Source organism: Microtus ochrogaster, unplaced genomic scaffold (genome assembly GCF_000317375.1).
Source record: "Microtus ochrogaster isolate Prairie Vole_2 unplaced genomic scaffold, MicOch1.0 UNK10, whole genome shotgun sequence".
In the NCBI taxonomy this organism is placed as follows: Eukaryota; Metazoa; Chordata; class Mammalia; order Rodentia; family Cricetidae; genus Microtus; species Microtus ochrogaster.
Genome location: NW_004949108.1, coordinates 4294502 through 4320180, shown reverse-complemented (window position 1 = coordinate 4320180; position 25679 = coordinate 4294502). Strand labels below are relative to the sequence as shown.

General features: G+C 36.7%; 1 protein-coding gene across 4 annotated transcripts in view; it reads left to right on the top strand.

Annotated features, from left to right (window-relative positions):
- The window catches only part of Rock2 (Rho associated coiled-coil containing protein kinase 2), a 103502-nt gene that overhangs the window by 63458 nt on the left and 14365 nt on the right, over positions 1–25679 (top strand). For 3 of the 4 annotated variants that reach the window (XR_003378637.1, XM_005366527.2, XM_026788934.1), the window contains exons 6-25: positions 553–697; positions 2653–2791; positions 4579–4670; positions 5318–5477; positions 7050–7110; positions 7887–7898; positions 10179–10258; positions 10417–10465; positions 11487–11622; positions 11711–11802; positions 12011–12257; positions 12994–13100; positions 15849–16008; positions 19272–19432; positions 19732–19916; positions 20634–20703; positions 22278–22381; positions 22631–22817; positions 25096–25189; positions 25274–25368. Coding sequence is in view for 3 of the 4 variants with exons in the window: in XM_005366527.2 (XP_005366584.1) it covers positions 553–697; positions 2653–2791; positions 4579–4670; positions 5318–5477; positions 7050–7110; positions 7887–7898; positions 10179–10258; positions 10417–10465; positions 11487–11622; positions 11711–11802; positions 12011–12257; positions 12994–13100; positions 15849–16008; positions 19272–19432; positions 19732–19916; positions 20634–20703; positions 22278–22381; positions 22631–22817; positions 25096–25189; positions 25274–25368 (2376 nt within the window). In the remaining variant the exon portion in view is untranslated. The remainder of the gene's footprint in view (positions 1–552; positions 698–2652; positions 2792–4578; positions 4671–5317; positions 5478–7049; positions 7111–7886; positions 7899–10178; positions 10259–10416; positions 10466–11486; positions 11623–11710; positions 11803–12010; positions 12258–12993; positions 13101–15848; positions 16009–19271; positions 19433–19731; positions 19917–20633; positions 20704–22277; positions 22382–22630; positions 22818–25095; positions 25190–25273; positions 25369–25679) is intronic. The other variant, XM_026788935.1, reaches the window with a different exon arrangement.

Genomic DNA, 25679 nt, shown 5'->3' with positions numbered 1-25679 from the left:
TGTGGTTTTGGAGCCTGTCCTGGAACTAGCTCTTGTAGACCAGGCTGGTCTCGAACTCACAGGGATCCGCCTGCCTCTGCCTCCGAGTGCTGGGATTAAAGGCGTGCGCCACCACCGCCCGGCTGTGAATCACTTCTTAACACCAAGTCCAACCTGAGAAGTACTTTGCCATCATCAAGGGCTTTTGTTTTTTTCCAAAACAGCAAAGCTGCTTTTTTCTTAATGACTCTTTTATTTTCCCCATGTTGTGTCATTAAGATCACATTTTGTACCTCCCTTACTTTAATAAATAAAAAACAAAAATTGTCGGTTTTCATAGTCTTGGGAGTTCCCTGTCTTTTCCTTTTCTCATGGATGAAAACTTAACTCTGGTTTCCCTCATCCAGGCATTTCTGTGCTTTTGGTGGTATTGCCTGAGTCCTGAAGCCGGGTCATGATGTTCTATTGGAAGTGATGAGTGTCACTGTCTCTCTGATAATAAATCAGTTGTCTGTATGTATTCACCTTCAACTGGTTGTTTGGCTTTGTGTTTTAATTCTACTGTTTTCCCAGACAGGCATGGTGCATTGCGATACAGCAGTTGGAACTCCTGATTACATATCACCTGAGGTTCTGAAATCACAAGGTGGTGATGGCTACTATGGTCGAGAGTGTGATTGGTGGTCTGTAGGTGTTTTCCTTTTTGAGATGCTAGTGGGTAAGTCAATATTAACACCTTATAATTGAGTCAAGAATTGGAGAATATAAAGGAATTGTGTTGTTCAAGGGAGGGGTCAGAATTTCTGAAAACTGAATTACCACTGATGTAGAGCTGGTAAGATGGCTTAAAGGGTAAAAGCACTGGCTCCTGAGCTTGACCATCTGAGTTTGATCTTTAGGATTCAGGTGCAGGTAGAAGAGAACCAATACCTGCAAATTATGATTTGACCTCCACCTGTGAATGTGACCTATGCATGAATGCGCATGCTTACACATGCCTACACATGCACATGCTAGTAAATAAGTCAAGAAAGTAGAATCTTATATAAGATTGGCAGAATGATTGAAAAGAAGTTCACTGTAAAGTATGTTATATGTTGTTAGGAAGTTTTCTCCAGTAGATCCTTTTATATTCCTAAGTATTTTCATATAGCTGATGCTGACCCCAAAGTTAAAATCCACTGCCTCAGCCTGTTGTATGCTGGGATTGCAGGTGTGCTGCTTCTCATCACTAGATCTTTTTAAAATTAAGGCAGTATTAGAGCAAGAACAAATTTACAACTTTTGTAGGCCTCCTTTAGTCCTTCTGATGTATCCCTGGAGTTGTGGGCAACTGAGGCATGAATGCTGAGAACCAAACTCCTGAAGAATTAGTAGTAAAAGCTCTTAGCTGTCCAACTATTGCTCCAGCTCCAATAGTTTACAAAGTTGTTGTTTTAGATTACTCTGGTGTGTGTGTGTGTGTGTGTGTGTGTGTGTGTGTGTATCCCCTGGAGCTGGAGTTACACAGTTCGTGTTGAGCACCTGACACGGGTGCCGGGAACTGATTTTGACCTTTTGCAAAAGCTCTGCATGCTCTGACCATTTAAGCCATCTCTCTAGCCCCTACAGTGTCTTAATAATCCTTTTATTGTAAAGTATTTTAAATGATTGAGTAAATATTTAAGCAAATTTTAGTATATGTTTCAATAGGTAGAGAGAACTAAGACCATTCTTTAATTCATGTAATCTTATTATGCCATTGAGTTGCAAACTGTATTTTGTTTACTATTTGTTTATCTTTCCAGGTTTTCATTTGTTTATTAGAGACACAATCTCTCTCTGTAGTCTTGGCTTCCCTGGAACTCAGCACATAAACAAATACATATTCTTCATCTTCCTCCTCCTCTTCCTTCTTTCTCCTTTTGAGACACCCTCTTAGGTAGACCAGGTTGGCCTGGATTTCATAAAATATCCATGTGCCTCTTTCTCTGGAGTGCTGGGATGAAAGGTGTCTGTAATCACTGTGTGATTTGAGTCATCACAGTTGAGATGAATTATAAAATTATTTTTAAGCCGGGCGGTGGTGGTACATGCCTTTAATCCCAGCACTCGGGAGGCAGAGGCAGGCGGATCTCTGTGAGTTCGAGGCCAGCCTGGTCTACAAGAGCTAGTTCCAGGACAGGAACCAAAAGCTACTGAGAAACCCTGTCTCGAAAAATTAAAAAAAAAAATTATTTTCAGTTAGGGTCTTAATATATGTTCTTTCTTTTTTGTTTGTTTTGGTTTTGTTTATTTTTTGAAACAGGGTCTCACTATGTAGCCCTGGCTGTCCTGGAAATCACTATGTAGACCAGGCTAGCCTAAATTCACAGAGATGCCTGCTTCTGCCTCCCAATTGCTGGGATTATATAGGTGTGTGCCACTACATTTGATCCCAAGATACAAGATTCAATTAGAGGAAACTCAGAGGCAAATTTATTTTTTCAAGGCTAAAAGGTCATGGTGTGGTTACATTTTAAATGTGTTTGTATATATATATATGTTCATTTCCACTGTGATTCTTGGCATATAAAGCCATTTGTTCTTTCATGAAAGAAAATGAATTTAAACTTAAGATACTTAAATAGTATATGAAAAGTATTTAACTTGAATTCTTTATTCCACTCATTGCTGTCTTTCTTTAAAATTTAGGAGACACTCCATTTTATGCAGATTCACTTGTAGGAACCTATAGCAAAATTATGGATCATAAAAATTCACTATGTTTCCCTGAAGATACAGAAATTTCTAAGCATGCAAAGAATCTCATCTGTGCCTTCTTAACAGACAGGTAATATACACAGAGTTTCTTTATGGAGAAATTCTTTTACTTTTACAATTTGCAGAAATGAAAGTATGCTTGCCTTACATACATACATGCGAGTCAACCTCTGTAGTTTAATTATGGTTTAGTCCTCCCACTCCCACCTTAAGCCTGCTGTTGGGTTACTTTTATCATCTCATGAATATAACCTAATTGTCATCTAGTTTATATCTTATTCCTCATGTCTATAAAGATGTATAAATGATTTAGTAAATGAAATCTTTGGGGGGGCTTTGGAAAGATAAAATTTATGTCATTCACATTTTATCCTCTTACATAGTATTCCATATTACTCTTTTTTAAATATTTATTTATTATGTATATAATATTCTGTCTGTGTGTCTGCACCACCAGACCCCATTACAGATGGTTGTGAGCCACCATGTGGTTGCTGGGAACTGTACTCAGGACCTTTGGAAGAGCAGGCAATGCTCTTAACCTCTGAGCCATCTCTTTACAGTTTCCTTGTTGCTTCTTTAGAGATGCGTCACGATTCCGTGTCTGGACTTTGTGAGCCACCATGTGGTTGCTGGGAACTGTACTCAGGACCTTTGGAAAAGCAGACAATGCTCTTAACCTCTGAGCCATCTCTCCAGTCCTCCATATTACTCTTGATTGTGTAACTTTGAGAGGACAGCATTTTCTATAGATAAATGCTCGATAATTTATAATCTTAAGAGCTATTTGTTTAAAGGTAGCTGTTGTTTAATCCCAGCACTCTGAGGCAGAAGCAGGGAGATCTCTGAGTTCGAGCCAGCCTGGTCTACACAGTGAGTTCCAAGACTGTTAAGGCTACAGAATGAGGCCCGTCTCAGCCCACCTATAAAAGAACTATTTGTGTAGTATGGAAGATCTTCTTCCCGACTCTTCAGTTTCATTTGTATGTGAACAAGTCTGCACTGGAAACTCTATGATTCTCCAAAGCCACAGAGAAACCCTGTCTCGAAAAACCAAAAAAAAAAAAAAAAAAAACTAAATAGATGAACAAAAGTGTGAAAGCTGCCTTAGAAAGAGTGAAGAAGCTATTTGATTTTTCCTTGGATTCTCTAATGATTTGTTGAAAAGAATTGTAAGTTTTGTTAGTTATATGATTGATGAACAACCAGTGTTGATAAAATGAAATAGAACCTGAAATAGAGCCTGAATAACGTTTGCTGGGGTTGCTACGGATTTCATTATAACATGTCCACACTGGAGATTCACCAGAAACACACTTACATTTGATAATTTCTATTTCCATCCTGTTTTCAGGAATGCTCCAGGGGAGTTAAAGAAATTCTTAATAATTGTTTTCATTTTATTCAGAATGAGATGTTAACATTAATGGAGAGGGAATGCATCTAGTAGTAAATAAGGATAGTTCTTTTTAAGAGGAGAAAGATTGGTGCTTCTATGAGAGTAGCCTGAAGTACTGTTTTGACCAAAGTTGTCATGAGCTAAGATCAGTGGGCCATGCTTGTACAGAGGGAATTTTTTTTTAGTGGGTTTTTTTTATACTTTTGATTGAGAGCAGAATGCTAGTGGAAATGAAGTTTATTTCCCATATAGTTTATTGTTCACTACCTATCATTATTCCTCTTTGATTTGTTCAAAGATCAGACACATAGTTTAGTTTTAAGAAACATTTAAGCTGAAACTTTTAGTAAAAATGTTTAAATTTATGATCCTTTAGTGAAAATTGGAAAATTAATATTCTTATTTTTATTATTATCTTTAATTTTATCTTTAATATTATCTTTAACTGCATTGTTTAGGGAGGTACGACTTGGAAGAAATGGGGTAGAAGAAATAAAACAGCATCCTTTCTTTAAGAATGATCAGTGGAATTGGGAAAACATAAGAGAGAGTAAGTCAGTCAATCTATGTGTTCGATTTTATTACAGTTTGAGTCGTACAAATTGATTTCCTCTTCTGAAATAGCACATGTTTGATAGAGTGTGTCTTAAATTGAGAAATCATCTTTTCCTGTGACAAAATTTGTAGGTAAATAGTTCATCATTCTTCTAGCAAACTAGTGTGCATTTTCTCCTGTTTGGCAATTTTGTAGATCTCAGTCATGGAATGTAGTCCTTTAACTTGAGTACTTAAGTTGATAAATTAATAGTTACTTGTTAAGACCATACTCTGATAAAACATAGTAATTTATTTTTATTTTGTATATATAATGTTGATTCATGAGTGAGAAATATTTCTGCATAAAAAGTGTAGAAATATACATGTATGTGTATATATAGAAATAATATATGTATGTTTTGCTACTTGTAAATTTTAGCTCCTTAGAATAATATGATAGACCTTCCTTGTTTGATATATATTAGCCTATATTTAAAGCTGATCGAATAGAGTAATAAATTACTTACAATGTGTTACTTCTATGAAATGGCAGATGGAAGATAGGTTGGTAGATCTTTGTATATAATATTATATATCATAAAAAAATTAATAGATCTTCTATTTTGGCTGTGAGTGGAATAATATTTCTTTTCCTCCCAGCGGCAGCTCCAGTGGTGCCTGAGCTCAGCAGTGACATAGACAGCAGCAACTTTGATGACATCGAGGACGACAAAGGAGATGTAGAGACTTTTCCAATCCCTAAAGCTTTTGTGGGAAATCAGCTACCTTTTATAGGATTTACATACTTTAGAGAAAATTTGTATGTGATTTATTTATTAAAATTTATTATTATTATAGCCTAGCTGTAAGGTTTTTGCCTAATGTACTGTCTAAATTATTTTTAATTTTATTTCATCATTTGATGTTTGAATGTTACATTTTATATATCTATAAATGATTGTAAGGCTGTCCTATATTCTTTTGAAGATATGCAGTAAGAACAAATACTTGATTTTGCTGGAGTTTATTATCTCATGAAGGATATAAGAGAATCATAGAAATATTTTTTTTTTAAAAAAAAAAAAAGATAGAATGTGATATTTACCTTTAAAAAGATTATCCCAGTGGATGTTCTGCTGAGACTGGTAAGCAAGCAGGAGTCCCCGAAAACTGTTAAATATTGGAATCAAATGTTAAAAGTGTTTGAGAAACGTTTTGGTACACCCACATGTAATGATGAAAATTACAACTGTCACAGTTTGCTCAGGTTTGAGGTTTTACCTGGGATGAAATAACAAAACCAGGAAAAGCTCAGGCAAATAAAGATAGGTTGGTCACCTCCCTAGTCATAATGTTTTAAAACTTTTTAAAGTTCTGAACAAAATAAGGCTAATGTACTGGAGGGATGGTTCAGTCATTAATTAGAGCACTGACTACTCTTCCAGAGGATCCAGGTTGGATTCTTCGTACCCACATGGCAGTTCATCACCATCTGTAATTCCAATTCTGTGGATCCACTGCCCTTCTCTGGCCTCTGTGGGCACCAGGCACACATGTGTTGCACAGACAAACATTTAGACAAAATACTTATATACACAAAATTAAAGAGTATATGTTTTTTGGGCTGAGAGATGGCTCAGAGGTTAAGCGTACTGGCTGCTCTTTCAGAGGTCCTTAGTTCAATTCCCAGTAACCACATGGTGGTAACAACCATCTATAATGACATCCAGTGCCCTTTTCTAGCATGCATGCAGAACACTGTATAATTATAAATAAATCTTTTAAAAAAATTTATATGTTTTTTCAAAAAGAGTATCAGGGATTAAAAAAAACTTATTCACCTGGCATTAGTGCGCATGAACACACACAATAAATGAGTATAATAAATAGTTTTTTAGAATATTATGTATAAATTACTACATTGAGCTTTTATATTATCTTTGCAAAAAAGAAGAGAAGAGATATTTCTTTTTAAAAGAAACAATATTAGCTGGGCGGTGGTGGCGCATGTCTTTAATTCCAGCACTTGGGAGGCAGAGGCAGGTGGATCTCTGAATTCGAAGCCAGCCTGGTCTACAAGAGCTAGTTCCAGAACAGGCACTAAAGCTACACAGAGGAACCCTGACTCAAAAAACAAAAACTAAAGCAAACCAACCAAACAACAACAACAAAAAAACCCAACAGAATATAATCATTGTAGAAATGCAAGTGGGATGAAGAGGTCCATGTTGTGACTCTAGTCCTAACAGAGCTCAGACTGGGCACCTTCTATGCAGAGGCAGAGGTGTGGCTGCTCAGCAGCAGAATAAGTGCTGCACCTAGAATGTTCATTTATATAAGACAAAATGAATTAAGGTGGAATGCAAAAAAGTCTTTCCTTCTGTCTTTCCAGGTTATTAAGTGACTCTCCACCCTGTAGAGAAAACGATGCAATACAAACAAGGAAGAGTGAAGTATGTATACATTTTTACTATGTTATTTACTTTAGGTATGTGTTCAAATACTCATAACCACTGATTGTCTTCAAATACAAATTTTATTTTTTTGTGTATGAGTGTTTTGCCTGCATTTATGTCTGTTCACTATGAGCATACACTGTTAGTGGAGGCCAGAACAGAGTGGTCGGAGCCCCTGAAAATAGAGTTACAGACAGTCTTACAAGTGAATTCTGGGAACTGAATCCAGATCCTCTGCAGGACAGTCAGTAGTACTCTTAACCGCTGGTCCGTCTCATCATATCACTAGTTTCATCATGCCACTAATTTTTTTTTGAAGTTCACTTTATGAATCATGAGATACCATTCTTTGAGTATAAGGTGCTGTGTTCAGCACAACTTTGAAGTAATTCTTTTATGTGAATATGTGCTTCTAGCCTCATTTAGTAGCAAGAGTGATAAATTTATGAACAGATGTAATGGCAGGTAGAAGACGTCATGATCTCAGTGCTGTGAAAGAGTATATATATCAAGCAGTGGGGCATAGAAGTAGGAGAGTGATACAGATCTTGAGTTCCTGTTTGCTAGTATGTTTATATAAAGAACAGTTATTTGGAGTGTTAAAGTATCTTGTGACCGATACACATACAAGTCTAAGTTACAGTGCTAATTTTTCTTAAAACTTAACAAAAGGTAGAAGAGCCTGTTGAATATTTTTGGAATGACATACATTAATGAACTTTTATAAAATATAACAAGCATTGAAATGTTTTCTTTCTTTTTTTTCTGAATAGGAAAGTCAGGAGGTACGTTGTCAAATACACTGAAAAGGAGAAAAGCTCATGTTTTAATCTAGTCATAGTCTGCTTCCCATTTGGAGTACTGCGTCTACCCAAGAGACTTGCCGTCCTTTTCTCTACCAAGTACCCTTTTATTATTTTTCTTACAAATCTATTGTTTAAAATGAATTATGTAATTTTTGTTCTTATTTATCAAGGGCATGTAATAGTATGTTTAGAGTATTATAGCAGCTAAAAGTGCTTATCTTGACTCACTTATTAACCCATATTTCTTTTTTAAAAAATTGTTGTTTCAAAATGGTTTGTTTGGTGTGTATGCACTAAAAAGGATAAAGATAGTTGACTTTACTTACCTGTTTAGTGTATGTGAACATGATTGGATGTCTTTATTTGTATACACATGTGTGGAGGCTAGTAGTCACTATCTTCCTCAATACTTTATATACTTTTCTTTATCCATCCATCCATCCATCCATCCATCCATCCATCCATCCATCCATCCATCCATCCATCCATCCATCCATTTTTGGAAAAGGGTTTCAATGTACCTGGAGTTCAGAGGTTAAGCCAGACTGACTGGCCAGCAACCCCAAAGAGCTGCCTGTCCCTGCCACACTTTCCTCCAACCCCTCCCCTCCCCTCCCTGCCCAGTACTAGAGTAAGCATCCATGAGTTGATTTTGTTGTTTTGTTTTATTTGGTTGGTTGTTGCCTTGGCTGACCTGGAACTCACCCTCTAGACCAGATTGGCCTTTGTCTGCCTCAGCCTCTCCAGTGCTAGAGACAAATGTGCCTTGACTTTCCTTTCCCATGTATGTTAGGATCCAGACTCAGATCCTCATGCTCGTTCAGTAAGCAGCTTATTGACTGAGCCATCTCCTCAGCTCTTAGCCTATACTTGTTTTGGACAATAGAGGAGTTTCTTGATTGTTTGTTGTTTTTAAGATGAAAAAAATGTTAAAAACCCAGAGAACATAACATACTCATTAGAACCTTGGCTTTAGTATATCATTTTTGCCTTGACCTGAATATTCACCTTTCTGAATTTCAGTTAATAAGGTGGGTGGATATAACACTACTGTGTTGAGGCCTGGAACTCAATATGCAGAGTAGGCTGATCTTGAGCTCCAAGAAGTGCTCCTTCATCTTCCTCCTGAGTGGTTTAAAGGCATGTGCCACCACATGTAGGAGACATTGTCTTATGTATTTTGTTCCTGCTAATGGAACAACACTGTAAAGTGCCTGGTATTTATTGCATCCAAGGTACCATAGGATCTCAAAAAGTTAAATCCTTAAAACAGGAAGGAAGAAAAAAAAGGAAGGTGTAGGTGGATATACCTTTAATTCTGTCACTCAAAAGTAAAGCAGATGGATCTGTGAGCTGAACTACATAGCATTTCCAAGCTACTCAGAGCTTGCCTGAGATGTGAGATCCTGTCTCAAAAAACAAAAGGCTCTTTGGAGCTGGAAGATGGCTCAGTAGTTACGAGTATTTATTGCTCATGTAGAGGACCTGTGTTAAATTCCCAGCACCCACATGGTGGCTTCAGTTGGAAGGGATCCAATGCCATCTTCTGGCCTCCAAGAGCTCCTTTACAGATGTGGTGCACTTAAATTCATGCAGGCACACACATAAACATAGTCACATATACATGTAAAAAGTAATAGTAAGGGGGCTGGAGAGATGGCTCAGTGGTTAAGAGCATTGCCTGCTCTTCCAAAGGTCCTGAGTTCAATTCCCAGCAACCACATGGTGGCTCACAACCATCTGTAAAGAGGTCTGGCGCCCTCTTCTGGCCTTCAGGCATACAGACAGAATATTGTATACATAATAAATAAATAAATAAGTAAATAAGTAAATATTTTTAAAAAAGTAATAGTAAATATTTTTAAAGGGATATTTCAAATGTGTTCTTTAGTAGTTTTTATCATTTTAACTTGTCTTAAAATAGCTAATGTAAACTAAGAGGATTTGATATAGGATTAGCTATCATTTACTCAAGATACATTAAATCCTTAATCCTTCATAGTATTGTTCTTATCACTGTGTAGTAAATCACAAAAGAGTTTATTCCTGTAAATGTGTTCATACCTGTATGTGTACTGTGAGGGAGAAAGTGGGAGGTGAGGGTGCTTTCCCTCTAAGCCAGTCACACTAGCAGTACCAATCCTGTGCTCTTACAGAGAGGTCAGTAAGTGGAAAGGCTAGTAGGGATCGCTGTTTTCTTTAAGCTGCTCATCTCTGTGATCAAAGCTTATAATTTATTATATTTTATATTTTTGACAGATTCAGAAAAAATTGTATGCATTAGAAGAACACCTTAGCAGTGAGTTGCAAGCCAAGGAGGAGCTGGAACAGAAGTGCAAGTATGTGCCAGGCAGTGCATTTTAAAATTGAAGTTTAAATACAGCACTGAAAGTGAAAAGCGCAAATTAATTATACAGATGCTTTCTCAATTAATAGACTGTATTTTTACCATAAACTAGAATTATTTTATTTACTGCTTCTTTCTAAAATTCTTTAGATCTATTAATACTCGCCTAGAGAAAACGGCAAAGGAGCTAGAAGAAGAGGTAAAAATTTCCTGTACTTTATTAATATTTTTGGCACTAAAAATCTTTGATACCCACTTAGCTACAGAGTTCTCAGAGGCCTTCCCGTCCATATCAGTAAAAACTACTTGTGTCATAAATGAACAAGATGAAGATCACTTCAGGGTGACTTGCTAATGCCAGTTTGAGTTAATTTAATGTAGTAGTTCATGTTTTTTTTTCCTTAAAAGTTTGAATATCTATAGGTATGTAAATGCCATAATGAAGCTATTACTTTACATACTAACTTTAAAATTTTTAAAAACTTGCTTTTATATGATTACTAAAATGGCTGGTTGTCTTAAAAACAGGAAGTAATTTTTTTAAAGTTTTGATATTAATAATATTTTAGGTCTGTTGGATTAAATAAATAGTGATGGTTCATTAGTGATAGAAAGTTTCAGAGAGCATGACTGTTAATAGTATAATAAATTAAGTATTAAGGGTTGTCTTAGTTACGGTTTCTATTCCTGTGACAAAAACACTGCAACCAAAAAGCAAGTTGGGGAGGAAAGGGTTTATTTGGCTCACACTTTAGCATTGCTACAGAGCATCCCCAAAGGAAGTCAGGACAGGAGCTCAAACAGAGCAGAATGCCTGTAGGAGGTGCTCCTTACTGGCTTACTTCCCCTGGCCCTCTCAGCCTACACGCTTATAGAAGCCAGGACCACCTGCCCAGGGATGGTACCATCCATCATGGACTGGTCCTCCCTCGGTGATCACTAAATGAGAAAATACCTTACAGCTGGATCTCAGGAAGGCATTTTCTCAATCAAGGCTCCTTTCTTTCTGATGACTCTTGCTTGTGTTAACACACAAACCCAACCAGTACAAGGGTCTGATTATTTCATTGTAGTATGCTATTTTGCAAACATGGGAACATTATAATTTTAACAAAACAGTGATAGCCTTTAGGTATCTTTTTATGTTTTTGAGATCACCGATGGGTTTTGATCTGTTTTCTCTGCCTGTTTCCTTTTGATAATAATATTAATCGTTTCAGATTACCTTTAGGAAAAATGTAGAGTCAGCACTGAGACAGCTGGAAAGAGAAAAGGCCCTTCTTCAGCATAAAAATGCAGAATATCAACGGAAAGCTGATCATGAAGCTGACAAGAAACGGAATTTGGAAAATGATGGTTCGTGATATAAAATAATAAATGTTTAAGAAAAATATTGTGTGTATTTGTTGTATTGAAGCTTGCTGCTAAAATGCTTTGTTCATAGTTAACAGCTTAAAAGATCAACTTGAAGATTTGAAGAAAAGGAACCAGAGCTCTCAGATATCCACTGAGAAAGTCAATCAACTCCAGAAACAGGTAGGTTGATCAGTGTGTAAAGTGCTGAGTTTATCCACGCCTGTTAATGCTGATTGCAATGTTGCTAAGCCCTTAGCTCTAACACTTAAGGGGATGATACTTGGAATTTTTATTTAAGTAGTTTGGTAACAAATTGATAAATTGATGTTCTATCCTATTTATTATGTTACATCTGTGGTAATCTGCTTGCTTTTGAATTGGTTAACAGCTGGATGAAGCTAATGCTCTGCTACGAACAGAGTCCGATACTGCAGCACGGTTAAGAAAAACCCAGGCAGAAAGCTCCAAACAGATTCAGCAGCTGGAGTCTAACAATAGAGATCTACAAGATAAAAACTGCCTACTTGAGACTGCCAAGTTAAAGCTTGAAAAGGAATTTATCAATCTTCAATCAGCTCTAGAATCTGAAAGGAGAGACCGGACCCATGGATCAGAGATAATTCATGATTTACAAGGTATAAAGCAGTGGTTGATATTTGATTTGATTTTTTGATAATTCATGATTTTGAAATAACTTTAAATGAATAATGTGTTGCAGTAACCTGGGTTTGTTGTTTGTCTTGTTTTTTTGTTTTCCAAGGCAGGGTTTCTCTGTGTAAACCCAGGTATCCTTGAACTTGCTCTGCTGGCCTTAAACTCAGAGATCTGTCTGCCTGCCTCTACTTGGGGTTAAAAGGTGTGGGCCACCGCTCCTGGCTTGTTTTGTTTTTTTTTAATGTAATTTTCTGTTAGTAAAGTTAGAGCCTGGAGCTAGAGAGACAGCTTAGCTGTTTAAAAGCAGTTATTGATTGCTAAGTTCAGTTCTTAGCACTTCTACTGGGAGGCTCACAACTACCTATAACTCCAACTTCAGAGATTCCAGCTCCTTCTTCTGGCCTCTTTGGACATGAAACTCACATGCACAAATCCATCCTCAGACACAAACACAGACACATAATTAAAATAAAAGTTGCAAAATTAAATTAGAACATTAAAAATATATTGATTAAAATTTTGTGAGAGATGTACTTTCAAATAGTATTTTTTAAATTTGGATGGTCAGTTGAGTTTTAGCTAAATTAGCTTTTAAAGCACTGTTCTGATAGGTTATAAAACGCTTGCTCACAAGTAACAACTCCGAAATATGAGGTAGATAATTCTTAATTGAATGCATGCTGAGTATGTTACTTTAAAAAATGTTTGAATTTTTAGGTAGAATATCTGGGCTGGAAGAAGATCTGAAGACTGGCAAAGCCTTGCTAGCAAAAGTAGAGCTGGAGAAGAGACAGCTGCAGGAGAAGCTTGCTGACCTAGAGAAGGTAACCACAGCACATTGCACTTTGTGTGTGAGAAGAGGACAATGCAATTTCAGATAAGAAAAGTTACTAGGGCCGGAGAGATGGCTCAGAGGATAAGAGCACTCACTGGCTGCTCTTCCAGAGGTCCTGAGTTCAATTCCTAGCAACCACATGGTGGCCCACAACCATCTATGAGATCTGGTGCCCTGTTCTGGCCCACAGGGATACATACAGGCAGAATATTGTATAAATATATAAAAAAAAGAAAAGTTACCAAAATAAGGGACTAATTAGCTAGCTAGACTGTTTTCATATATACATACTTTTCTACTTGAACTATATAAAAAAGAGCTATAATTTTAATACCATATAGGCAGCCTTTGGTATGCTGAATTATATGAACAAAGGGACTCAGTGCTTTTTTAATGGACCCAGGGGAAATTCAAACTTTCTTCAAAAATTTTTATTTTTTTTATATTTCATGTACGAGTGCTCTGCATGTATGCCTGCATGCCAGAAGAGGGCATCAGATCTCTATAGATGGTTGTGTGCTACCATGTGATTGCTAGGAATTGAGCTCAGAACCTCTGGAAGAGCAACCAGTGCTCTTAACCCCTGAACCTTGTCTCTAGCCCCAGAAATTCAGACTTTCTAAGATAAGTATTTTGTTCTTTGAGATTTTCATACAGTGTAAGAAAATTGAAGTTTTGACTGTGATATCTTAATATTACAATAATAATACAAAATTAAAATGTGACTTATACTAGGCAGTGATGGCACACACCTAATCCCTGCTCTTGGGAGGTAGAGGCAGGTGGATCTCTGTGTGTTCAAGAGCTCCCTGACTTACAGTGAGTTTCAGAACTGTTAAACAGAGAAACCTTATTTCGAAAAACCTCAGGGGAAATGTATGACTTGTGACATTCAGAGGCTTTTTTTTTTTTTTAATTCTGTGGAGCCAGGGATTATTTCTAGTTAATATTTTATTTTCATTTGTTTATTCATTGATCTGAATATTTAATGTTTTCTAGAGTAGAAATATTAGAATACAGTGTTGCTTTAAATAATAACAGTCTGATAGATAATTTTAAAAGTGATAATAAGCTGGTCATGGTGATACTAACCTTTGATCCCAACACTGGGGAGACAGAGGCAGGTCGATCTCTGTGAGTTCAAGGCTAGCTGCTGGGGACTACCTGGTGAATCCCAGGCTCAAATAATAAAAGTAATTAAGCCCCTAGGTCAGCGGTTCTCAGTCAGTAGATTGTAACCCATTTGGGAGGTAGAACAACACTTTCACATATCTAAGTCCATCAGAAATACAGATATTTACATTATGATTCATAACAGCAGCAAAATTTCAGTTACGAAGTAGCAATGAAAATAATTTTATGATTGGGGGTCATCACAGCATGAGGAACTGTATTAAAAGGGTTTCAGCATTAGAAAGGTTGAGAACCACTGGCCTAGGTGATTCTAATGTTTTATATGCAAACAAAATACTAGCTGTTTGTACACAGTATGCCTTTCAGGTGTAGAAAGTGATCCCTCACCTGGTATGTCAGAGAGCTGGGCAGGTAAAGAGGCAGACTCTAGCTGGAGGGTAGCCACTTGAGCAAAGCTGAGGGTAGGGAACAGTAATGGTATGATTTGTTTGTTTTGTCAGTATTTCTAGAGTGAGTCATGAAACTAATCCTTTAAGGGTGAGATAATAAATACTTCAGGTTTTGCTGACTGTGTATACTCTGTGTTACAAATCCTGGGGCATATATTGAAAATAGACTGACTTCTATTATTCAGGTCTTTCAAACTTAGAACATGTCTGGTTGAGCATGTAGCATGTAGTGGTAGAGTGCTTACTTGGCATGTCCAAAACCCTGAGTTCAATCCCCAGCATCACAGAAAAAGACCTACTATTTGGGTAGTAGAACATCATGAGGTTTGTTGTTGTTTAATGTAGATTGCAAGCATTACTCTTTTGGTGGTTGGTGGGGTGGTGTTTTAGAGATAGGGTTTCTCAGGGTAACCCTGGCTGTTCTGGAACTCTGTAGACCAGGCAGGTCTTGAACTCACAGTGATCTGCCTGCCTCTCCCTACTGAGTGCTGGGATTAACGTTCTAGCCACTACACATGGCTATTATTATACATTTCTAAAGTTCAAAAAATAATGCTTTAGGAAGAGAGACCTTGTGTGTAAAGAATACCAGAGTCCTACAACTGGAGAGATGGTTCTACAGTTAAGAGGATCCAGGTTTGGTTCCCAGCACTCAGAAGGTGGCTCATAACCATCTGTAATTCCAGTTTTGGGGATCTGTCCCCTCCTTCTGACTTACATGGGTACCAGACACATGTGGTAAACACACCTATATAGAAGCAAAATACACATATGCTTAAAGTAAAATAGCTAATTAGAAAAAAAGTAAAACTAGCACCTGAGAAGCAGTTGGGGAACCTTGAGAGTGGCAGGAAGGTGAGACCTGGTTAGGGAGAGCCAGGGTGTCCACTGTCAACCGCATCGGTGCAGGGTTGCAGGTTAGAATCAGAAGAGGATAGCCCAAGAAGTATTGTATGGTGAAAAAAGCAATCTTGTCAGATCGTTGAAATTAGACGCTCCGTTTATATCTCAGATGGTGGCAGAGGCCAACTGTTATGTCACAGGATACTCAGACAGAGAAGGCAAGGAAGATGCTGAACATTCTTAGACTGTTTAAAAGAATTTTAAAAGTCTTTGAAATTCTGTTAATAATCACCATGAACAATGTTTATTAGGAAAAGAGCAACATGGAAATAGATATGACATACCAACTGAAAGTGATACAGCAGAGTTTAGAGCAGGAAGAAGCTGAACACAAGACCACAAAAGCACGGCTGGCGGATAAAAACAAGATCTATGAATCCATTGAAGAAGCTAAATCAGAAGCCATGAAAGGTATGCACTGTGAGGTGTGTTCCCATTTTAGAGTCAGTCTTCACTTTTACAAAATATGGTATTTGTTTATATTGCCAAGTATTGGGAGCTGAAAGGAAAGAAATTATCAGGGAAACTTTATATACTTCCTTCTTTTTAAACCTTTGTATCATTGCAACAGTTTCTAAGAAACTAAAGCCCAAATGTAGAATCATTCTACCGTATTTTTAAATCTGAAAGAAAATGATGTTTCAGTGACATTGGTGCCATAAGGTATATAATGTGATGTTCTATACTGATTTGGGAAATATGTTCTTTGACATAAGTTTACTGTAGTTTGACATTTCCCTAGCTGTGGTACAAAAGTATTAATAGTTATATAAGATCAAAATTTACATAATAGCTAGTCCATCTAGAACAGTGGTTCTCAACCTTCTTATGCTGTGACCCTTTAATACAGTTCTTCATGTTGTGATGACCACAACCATAACATTAATTTTGTTACTACTTCATAACTATAATTTTGCTACTGTTATGAGTCATAGTGTGTAAAATACCTGTGTTTTCCAATGGTCTTAGGTAACCCTTGTGGAAGGGTTATTTGATCCTCAGGGGTCATAATTGAGAACCACTGAGCTAGATTATTCAGTTCACTGAGTATTTTGGACTCTGACGTACTAAAGGTGCCAGTCAGATTTTATTAAAGCCATGTCATACTAATAGATCCCAATGTTAGCTTCCACAAACCAATCTTTGCCTTAGCCTTGTCTTAGGATTGTTTGTTTTCTAACTTTATTAATAGATTTGAAATTTCACAAATAATCAATATTTGAAAATATTTTTGTCCAAGTCTTAAAACTCTGGATCAGAAGTTTCACTTCTTACTAAGATACGAATAGCTTAGAAGTAGCCTTTCACTCTTTAAATATAATTAAGATTTAGATTTTCTTATTACAACCAACTTAGATTAAAGCACTAATTCAAACAAGTCGTGAACAATGATGCACTCCTTTAATCCCAGCACTCAGAAGACAGAAGCAGATGGGGTCTCAGCTATACAGCTACACTGGGCTACACAGTGAGATCCTGACTAACAAAAAAGAGAGAGAGAAATGAGACAGGTGCTTTACTTAGGAAGGTCTAATCTGAAGAGATTAAGTTAATGGATTTAAGTTAATTAAGTTAATTTCCTTGTGTATGGCGTAGAAGAGAATTAAGTTGCTTTTGAAGTTTAATTTATATGCAATAAAGTGTAAATAGTTTTGATGTTTGTGTTACACTCATGTAGCTACCACCAAAAGCAAGATGTAGAATATGTCTACCAACTCAGTAAGTTTTCTTGTGCTTCTTTCTATTCTCTACACCAATATATGGTTTTTTAAATGAATATTTTTTATTTATTTTTTTTTTGAGTAAGCAATTGCATTTCTTTTTTGATTATTTTTTAAATTGACAAAAATAAAACAGTTCAATATAACTTTTGTTTCCAGTGGTTCCTTGGAACACTAATACATGATATGTGATGACTTCCTTACATTTTATGCACAGGCCTCCATCACTTAAATATAGATGTCTTTCAAGCCTGAATCTAAAATTCTTGCTCTTTCTACTACATGTTATCACCTCCATAGACTAAGAACATGTCTTGAACAAGTAATTATTGCCAATATGAACTTGTCTAGTTCCCTGTAAAGGGATAATGATGGTATTATTAGGTTGTGAAAGTCAAGTGCTATTGTACATGTACAATAATTAGAAATGCTATCTACTTACTAGCATGTAGAGAATGTTTCATTTATCTGTGCACACTTTTAAAGACATTAAATATTTTCAGTTCTGGCCATGGAGATGGTGATATCAAATGCAGGCAAGCATGGCAGCCACCAGCAATCCCAGCACCCAGAAGACAAAGAAGGGGAATCCCTGGGGCAAGCTCACTAGCTAGACAAACCAGAATTAGTGAGCTCCACATTCAGCCACTCAGAGGCCCTGCCACAGTATACAGTGGGGAGCAGATGAGGAAGATACCCAACATCATCTTTAAGCCTTTATACATATGTGAACACTTTTTAAAAAAGGCCTGAAAATTAATGGATTACATTCTTACCTAATGCAACTGTAAATAATAGTTGTATGTTAAACATTCAGTGTGAGAGGGCAGAGGACTCCTACTTGGGTATGAACTGAAATACTAGTCAAAAGATTAACTAAAATTTACCTTTAGAATTGAACTTACTTGGTTAGGGGTATACTTTGTTGATCACCTTAAGATGAAAAAAATGCTTTTAAAAGATTATTTTTCTGATTGATAATAGGTTTATTGCAAGTCATTTTTAAAAAAAATGAAGGAGAATATAACTTTAAAAAGCAAAGATTACTTACTAAGAAAGCTAATACTTTGTAGATTTACTCCATTTTCTTCTAACATTTTACTAATTCTTAAAAAAAAAAAAACCCTGTTAAGTGTTATTTAGCACTTACCTAGTGCCTACCATATGTCTGGCAGTATTTTAAGTCCTATATATGTATCAGCTTCAACACTTTTTTGCCATATGCCTGAGGTTAAATACCATTACCCTCCTAGATGGAAGAAATTTAAGGCCAGGGGCCTGGAGAGATGGCTCAGAGGTTAAGAGCATTGCCTGCTCTTCCAAAGGTCCTGAGTACAGTTCCCAGCAACCACATGGTGACTCACAACCATCTGTAATGAGGTCTGGTGCCCTCTTCTGGCCTGTAGGCATACACACAGACAGAATATTATATACATAATAAATAAATAAATATTTTTTAAAAAAGGAAATTTAAGGCGAAAGAAGTAAATGAAAGAAGTTCATTTACTTAAATAATTAGTAAGTATCAGAGCCAAGATTTAAGATCAGAAAGTTGGGTTTCTGAGTCTCTCTCCCCAAACATAATTTTCAACACCTGTGTAATAATATATGGAAAGAGAAGAGATGGAATCTGCCTGGAATGCTTTCCAGTAGGAAGAGTCACACTGTTTTTGTTTGTTTGTTTGTTTGTTTTGAAAGATGCCACTGTCTTTTACACAAAGACAGGATTATCTGTTTTTCATTAGAATAGATGTAGTATTACAAGTAGTATCATAATTTTATATTGCAAAAAAAACCTCCCAATTTTCTAGCCTAAAATTTATATCTCAAGTATATTTGAAGTGATAAAAATGTTCAGTTAGAAACAAATAACAATATAGGACAGTACCACTTGCTCTTAATTAAAATACTTACATTTCAGACTCATAGTTGTGTCTACTTTCATTGTAATAGAAATGGAGAAGAAGCTATTGGAAGAAAGGTCTTTAAAGCAGAAAGTGGAAAACCTACTCCTGGAAGCCGAGAAGAGATGCTCTATATTGGACTGTGACCTCAAACAGTCCCAGCAGAAATTAAACGAGCTGCTGAAGCAGAAAGATGTGCTAAATGAAGATGTAAGTGTGCATTACACTAAGTATGAACCAATAAGAAGCTAGTTTTATTGGATACATTTAATGGTGACTGCATTATTTAATTTTTTAATTTTTTCTTGTAATTTTCTATGGAGTCTGTTGGGTTTAATGATAGAGTAAATCAGTCATAATTGAATAATTTTAAGTTCTTAAAACTTAAAGATTATATTTAAAAATATTTGAAATATCTATATTTTAATGTGATATGATTAAGAAATTATTGTTCTTGAGAAAAATCAAAATAATTTACTTAAATACTAAGTATACAATTTACTTTTTAGGTTAGAAATTTGACATTAAAGATAGAGCAGGAAACTCAGAAGCGTTGCCTTATGCAAAATGACCTGAAGATGCAGACTCAGCAAGTTAACACCCTGAAAATGTCAGAAAAGCAGATAAAGCAAGAAAATAATCATCTCGTGGAAATGAAAATGAACTTGGAAAAGCAAAATGCTGAACTTCGAAAGTAAGTTAACTGGTTCAGATAGTTAGATTGATGGCTTCTGAGAGGTTTTGTGTGTTTGTATAATTGTATTTATTTAAAATGAAAGCCAGGTTTGTTGATAATTCCTATAATCCCAACACTTGGGAGTGCGAAACAGATTGGAATTTCAGAGCCAACTTATATAGCAATGTGAAGGTAAAATAAACTGAAAATACAGGCACACACTGTATTAGCTATTGAATTAATGACATATGATGTGACATAGCCTCAGGAAAAGCCTGTGCACAGTGCTGAAGGATTAGTTTTCTTTGTGTGTGTGTCTGTTGTTTTTGGTGTTTTGTTGTTGTAACTGTTTTTATAGCTTCACTGCCTTGCCCTGGCCAGCTACAACCTCCCAGGCATCTTTTTTCCCAGCCTCCGGAGTGCAAGGATTACACATATAAGTCACCACATATGGCTTTCAGTTGTTTGGATTTTTGTTTTGTTTTGTTTTGTTTTTTTGATACATGGTCTCATAAAATTCTCCAGGCTGGCTTTGAACTCACAATCCCTCCTGCCTTGGCCTCCCAGTTGCTGGGATTACAGGCTCCGCTACCAGGCCTGCAGGGATGAGAGTTTGGAAGGCAGTGGTGAAGTTAGTGTGGCATGAAAATTACTTGATTGCAGGGATTCTTTGCAGAGTGAGTTTGAATGTGTATATCGTACTTTACTAAAGACTTGGACTTTCCACGTTCACAGAGAGCGGCAGGATGCAGACGGGCAGATGAAGGAACTGCAAGACCAGCTTGAAGCGGAACAGTATTTCTCAGTAAGGCACTTCCTACAGAACCAGAGAATGATTGTCTTTTAATTGAAACAAATACTTGTTTCACTTTCTGTGTATTTGTATTTTGGGTGTAGGCATGCATGGTACCCTGGGAGTTCAGAAGAGGGTAGGATGCACAGCTTTTGTTTGTTTGCCCCTGCTTGCTTTGGTTTTAGGCTTTTTTTTTTCTTTTTTTTTTTTAAACAGACCTGTATAGCCCATGCTGGTCTCCAATTTGCAAACTGTCTACCTTCTGAGTGCTGGAATTATAGTGGTTTACCATCACACCATAAGTATTTGGTGGACTCTTACATGACTCATAAAAAGCAAACCGGGATTGGGGATATAACTCATTGGTGAAATGCTTGCCTAACATGGAAAGAGGTCTGAGTTCAGTGCCCAGTACCATAAAAAAGAAAAAGTGCTGGACAAAAGACTATAGATTCTCTAACAGGAATCCTTTATCAGACTGGCTTGGTAGTATGTGCTTATAGTTGCAGCTGCTAGGCAGTCTGAGGTGGGAAGAACTCTTGAACCCTCAAAATTGAAGCAAATCTGGGCAACAGAAGGGGAGACATTGTCTCAAAACAACAAATGAGGTATTGTTGCTAGAACATAATCCTAAGCATAAACTATTACCAGCCTGTGAAGCTGGTTAAAAGCATCAAATTTTGGAAATTGTGCTTTTGTAAGGAAAGGAATAAAATTGTCATTTTGATATTTATGGGGTTTTTTTTTGAGAGCACTTTAAAAATAGAAAGTATTTCCCCTCCCTCCTACCCTCCCTTCTTCTTTTAATAGCTTCCAAGACAGGGTTTCTCTGTGTAGGCCCGGCTGTCCTGAAACTCATTCTGTAGATCAGTCTGGCCTTGAACTAAGTAATTCATTGACCTGCCTCTGCCTCTTCAGTGTCAGACTTAAAGGTGTGCACTACCACCGTCCAGCAATGTGAAGTGTTTTCATGGAGTAGTTCCATTGATCTGTCACCTTAAAACAAACATAAAACAAACAAAATTAACCAGCAATGTTTTTTGTCACCTTTTATACTACCAGCCTGTACATTTAACTGGAATTTTTGCTGTAATATTCAGTTGAAAATCATACTATATATATTATTAACTGGCTGCTGTAGGGGTTGAGTAGGAACTAGATGTAGGATATTCTATCTACAGTGTACTTTGGCAGATAGTCAAATATTTGCTTAATTGGTGACTAGAAAATGGGAAAACTGGGGCTGGAGAGATAGCTCAGCGGTTAAGAGCATTGCCTGCTCTTCCAAAGGTCCTGAGTTCAATTCCCTGCAACCACATGGTGGCTCACAACCATCTGTAATGAGATCTGGTGCCCTCTTCTGGCCTGCAGGCATACATGTAGAAAGAATATTGTATACATAATAAATAAATAAATAAATATTAAAAAAAGAAGATGGGAAAACTAGAAATTATTAATATCTCAGGAGCCCCAAATTATTCAACATTAAGAAAATATGTGTGTATATTGAGATTTTTGCCTGGCTAGGCTTTGGATGTAAGTCATATTCTTGGTGATAATGGACACATTTCTGTTTTGCTGTTTAGACCCTTTATAAAACACAAGTTAGAGAACTTAAGGAAGAAAGTGAAGAGAAGACTAAGCTGTGTAAAGAGTTACAGCAGAAGAAGCAGGACTTACAGGATGAAAGGTAAGGGCGGGCCTTGTCCATGGGTACATGTCCTGTTCTCAGCCTCCTTTTTACCAAGTTAACAAAAAAAGTGATAAAGAATCAAGTAGAGAAAGACTTTTGATTCATAATGAAAAATGGTCATTAAAATGCCATCTCCAAGGGATCTGGGACTTAGCTTGGGAAGACTGTGTTTAGAATATACGAGGCCTTGGGTTCAATCCCATTACCATATGCTTATATTTTTTATGGTATATCTCTGAAATACAGAGACTCTTTGGCTGCCCAGCTGGAAATCACCCTGACCAAAGCAGACTCTGAGCAGCTGGCTCGTTCCATTGCTGAGGAACAATATTCTGATTTGGAAAAAGAGAAAATCATGAAAGAGCTGGAGATAAAAGAGATGATGGCTAGACACAAGCAAGAACTTACTGAAAAGGATGCCACAATTGCATCTGTAAGTAAAATTCTTGGTGCTTTGGGTTTGTAATTAAATTATTGTGTCATAAAAATCTCAGAAACATCTAGGAGCTGTGTCAGATGTAAATTAAAAATTATCTGTATCTGTTAGCAGTGGTAACAGAGTCTAACTAAAGAAACATTTCAGAGAAAACTAAAACAGAAAGCAGTTGGTCTTGTGCTGTCAGTCATGCAGAGCTACTGATTACCACAGTAAGGGGAGTGAACAGTCGGCTAGAGGGAGGTGCGTGCACAAAACCTTGCGTTTGTGCAGATAGTAATAAAGCCAGTGTGAAAACACTCAGTCGGGAAGTGGGTTTGGAATAATGGGGTTTTATGTGAAAGGAATAATGGTCAATCTGACTAAGTAAATTGTACCTAGCTTAAGGACCAGATGTGAAAAATAGAAAGTTTAAGCTTTTAGAACCTAAAATGTCTATGTGACACAAGATAGCCTAAACAAAGAAAAGATACTGGAATATATTAAACAGCATTAATTTTTAGAATATATACATAATTCCTATAATTCATTAAATGAGATGAAACAGTTTAGAAGAAAATTGGCCAAAAGAGATAGCGCAAATACATCAGTAGATGCTGTTCTCCAGCAAAAGGTCAGATGAATGCCATAGATTTGAAATACCCTTTATGTGACTGAAAATAAGCTGTCAGCTTCAAGTGTCTGGAAAATGACATTTTTTCTTTACAATAAATGGAGAGTTAATGTCAATATAATATCTGTAATTTTGTTAATAGTATGACCATTTCTGGTAAATTTTAAGTGTATGGTACCACCCAAAGAAAGTCCACACTAAGATAACTATGCTAAAGAAACTAGCACAGTGCTTAGAGACACAGAGATGCTTATAACAACAAACCCTTGCATCTCAATTGCTAAATAGGCGTAGAGGCTGGAGAGATGACTCAGTGCCTAAGAGCACTGGCTACTCTTCTAGAGGACCTGGGCTTGATTCCCATCACCCACATGACAGCTCATACTTGTCTTGTAGCAACTCTGTAGTTACAGGGTTTTTGACGCCCCTTTCTGGTCTCTGAGGGCACTGCACACACATGCTACAGAGACATACATTCAGGTCAACACTTATATGCATTAAATTAAAATTAAAAATAACAGATGTGGTAGTACATGGCTGTAATTCCAACATTTGGGAAGTAAAGGCAAGAGGATCAGAAGTTGAAGAACACCCTTGTTTACACAGCAAGGTGGAGGCTAGCCTAGAATACATACAACTGTGTCTTAGCAAACAGAACCAAAATAGGTACATTAAGTTTGGTAGAAAGTGGAAGTAAACAGAAGTTGGAGCTAAATGAATTTTATATATATGTAGGGTAATACAATTTGTCGTTCTTTATTTTGATCTCAGAATGACCCAGAATTCACAATATTTGTCCTGCCTCCCCCTCCCCCTCCCCCTGGGTTTAGAAACATTATCTGGCATTCCCACATCTTAATTCTCACTATCCTTGGCTGCCTGGGTCTCACTCTGTAGACCACACTGGCCTTGAATTTATAGACACCCTCCTGCATTTGTTTACTGAGTTTTAAGATTAAGGGTATACCCTACCGTGGCAAATTTAATTCTTTATTAAGTGAGTCATTATTTATTTGATTTGATTTGATTTTTGATATAGGGTTTCTTTCTTTAATAGTCCTGGCTGTCCTGGAACTAGCTCTTGTAGACCAGGCTGGCCTCAAACTCACAGAGATCCACCTGACTCTGCCTCCTGAGTGCTGGAATTAAAGTTGTGCGCCACCACATATTATTTCTTGTGTTTATAATGAAAATGTGCAGTATTTGGTGGGAAAGTTGAGCATATAAACTATAATAAAACTTAAGGAAGGAAAGATAGAAATACAATCTGAATGGAATATAGAAAAAGGGTGTCAGCTTTGGTAAAAACTCATTTTTTAAAATTTTAAATAACATTTTGAAAGAAACACTGCAGTTTTTAAGCTTACTCTTCATGATTGGAACACAAGTCCTTTTTCTCCTTTTCTTGATTTATTAAGTGATTTTTCTCATTTTAAAAAAAAATAAAAACGCTGCTAAGGATTTGTGGCAAAAGGGCAGATTTTTGGTTTTTTGGAATATGTAAGAAATTTTGAGGGAGCAGCAGTTTTATCCAGGGAAAGTCTAGTGTGGTAACACAAGGAGAGGTGAGAGGTGTTCTAGGGGTTTCAATTTGGATTACTGTTTGACAACTAAAATTTTGTAAATTAATACGTTGGTTTTCCCCCCACTTGTGTTTCTTAGCTCGAAGAAACAAATAGGACACTAACTAGTGATGTTGCAAATCTTGCAAACGAGAAAGAAGAACTAAACAACAAGCTGAAAGACACCCAAGAGCGTATGTATTAGCAGGAAGAGAGCTTACTGTGAACATACCTAGTAGCTGTAGTTATTGGTGTAATTTTAATATCTCTTTTTTCAGAACTCTCAAAGTTGAAAGATGAAGAGATCAGTGCAGCAGCTATTAAAGCTCAGTTTGAGAAACAGCTGTTGACTGAAAGAACACTCAAGACTCAAGTACGTCACCAGAATGCAAATGCAATTTTGAATTTTGTTTTCATTCCTTTCACCTGTCACTTCTAGCTCTAGAGGGCAGAAACTGTGCTCATTATATTATCAGTGTTTAAATAATTTCCTGGTTTACTTTTGTCAAGTTAGAAGAAACTTCATATGTCTCACATTCTCCCAGCTTTTTATTATTTGCTAATAGGCTGAAAAGTGTCAGGTGGTCTGAAAGGACACATGTGATGATTGACACTTCCCTGCCAGCTCCCACAGTTGGATTTGTAGGAAAACCTATGGGTGCTAGTACTATTCTCTGTTATTGG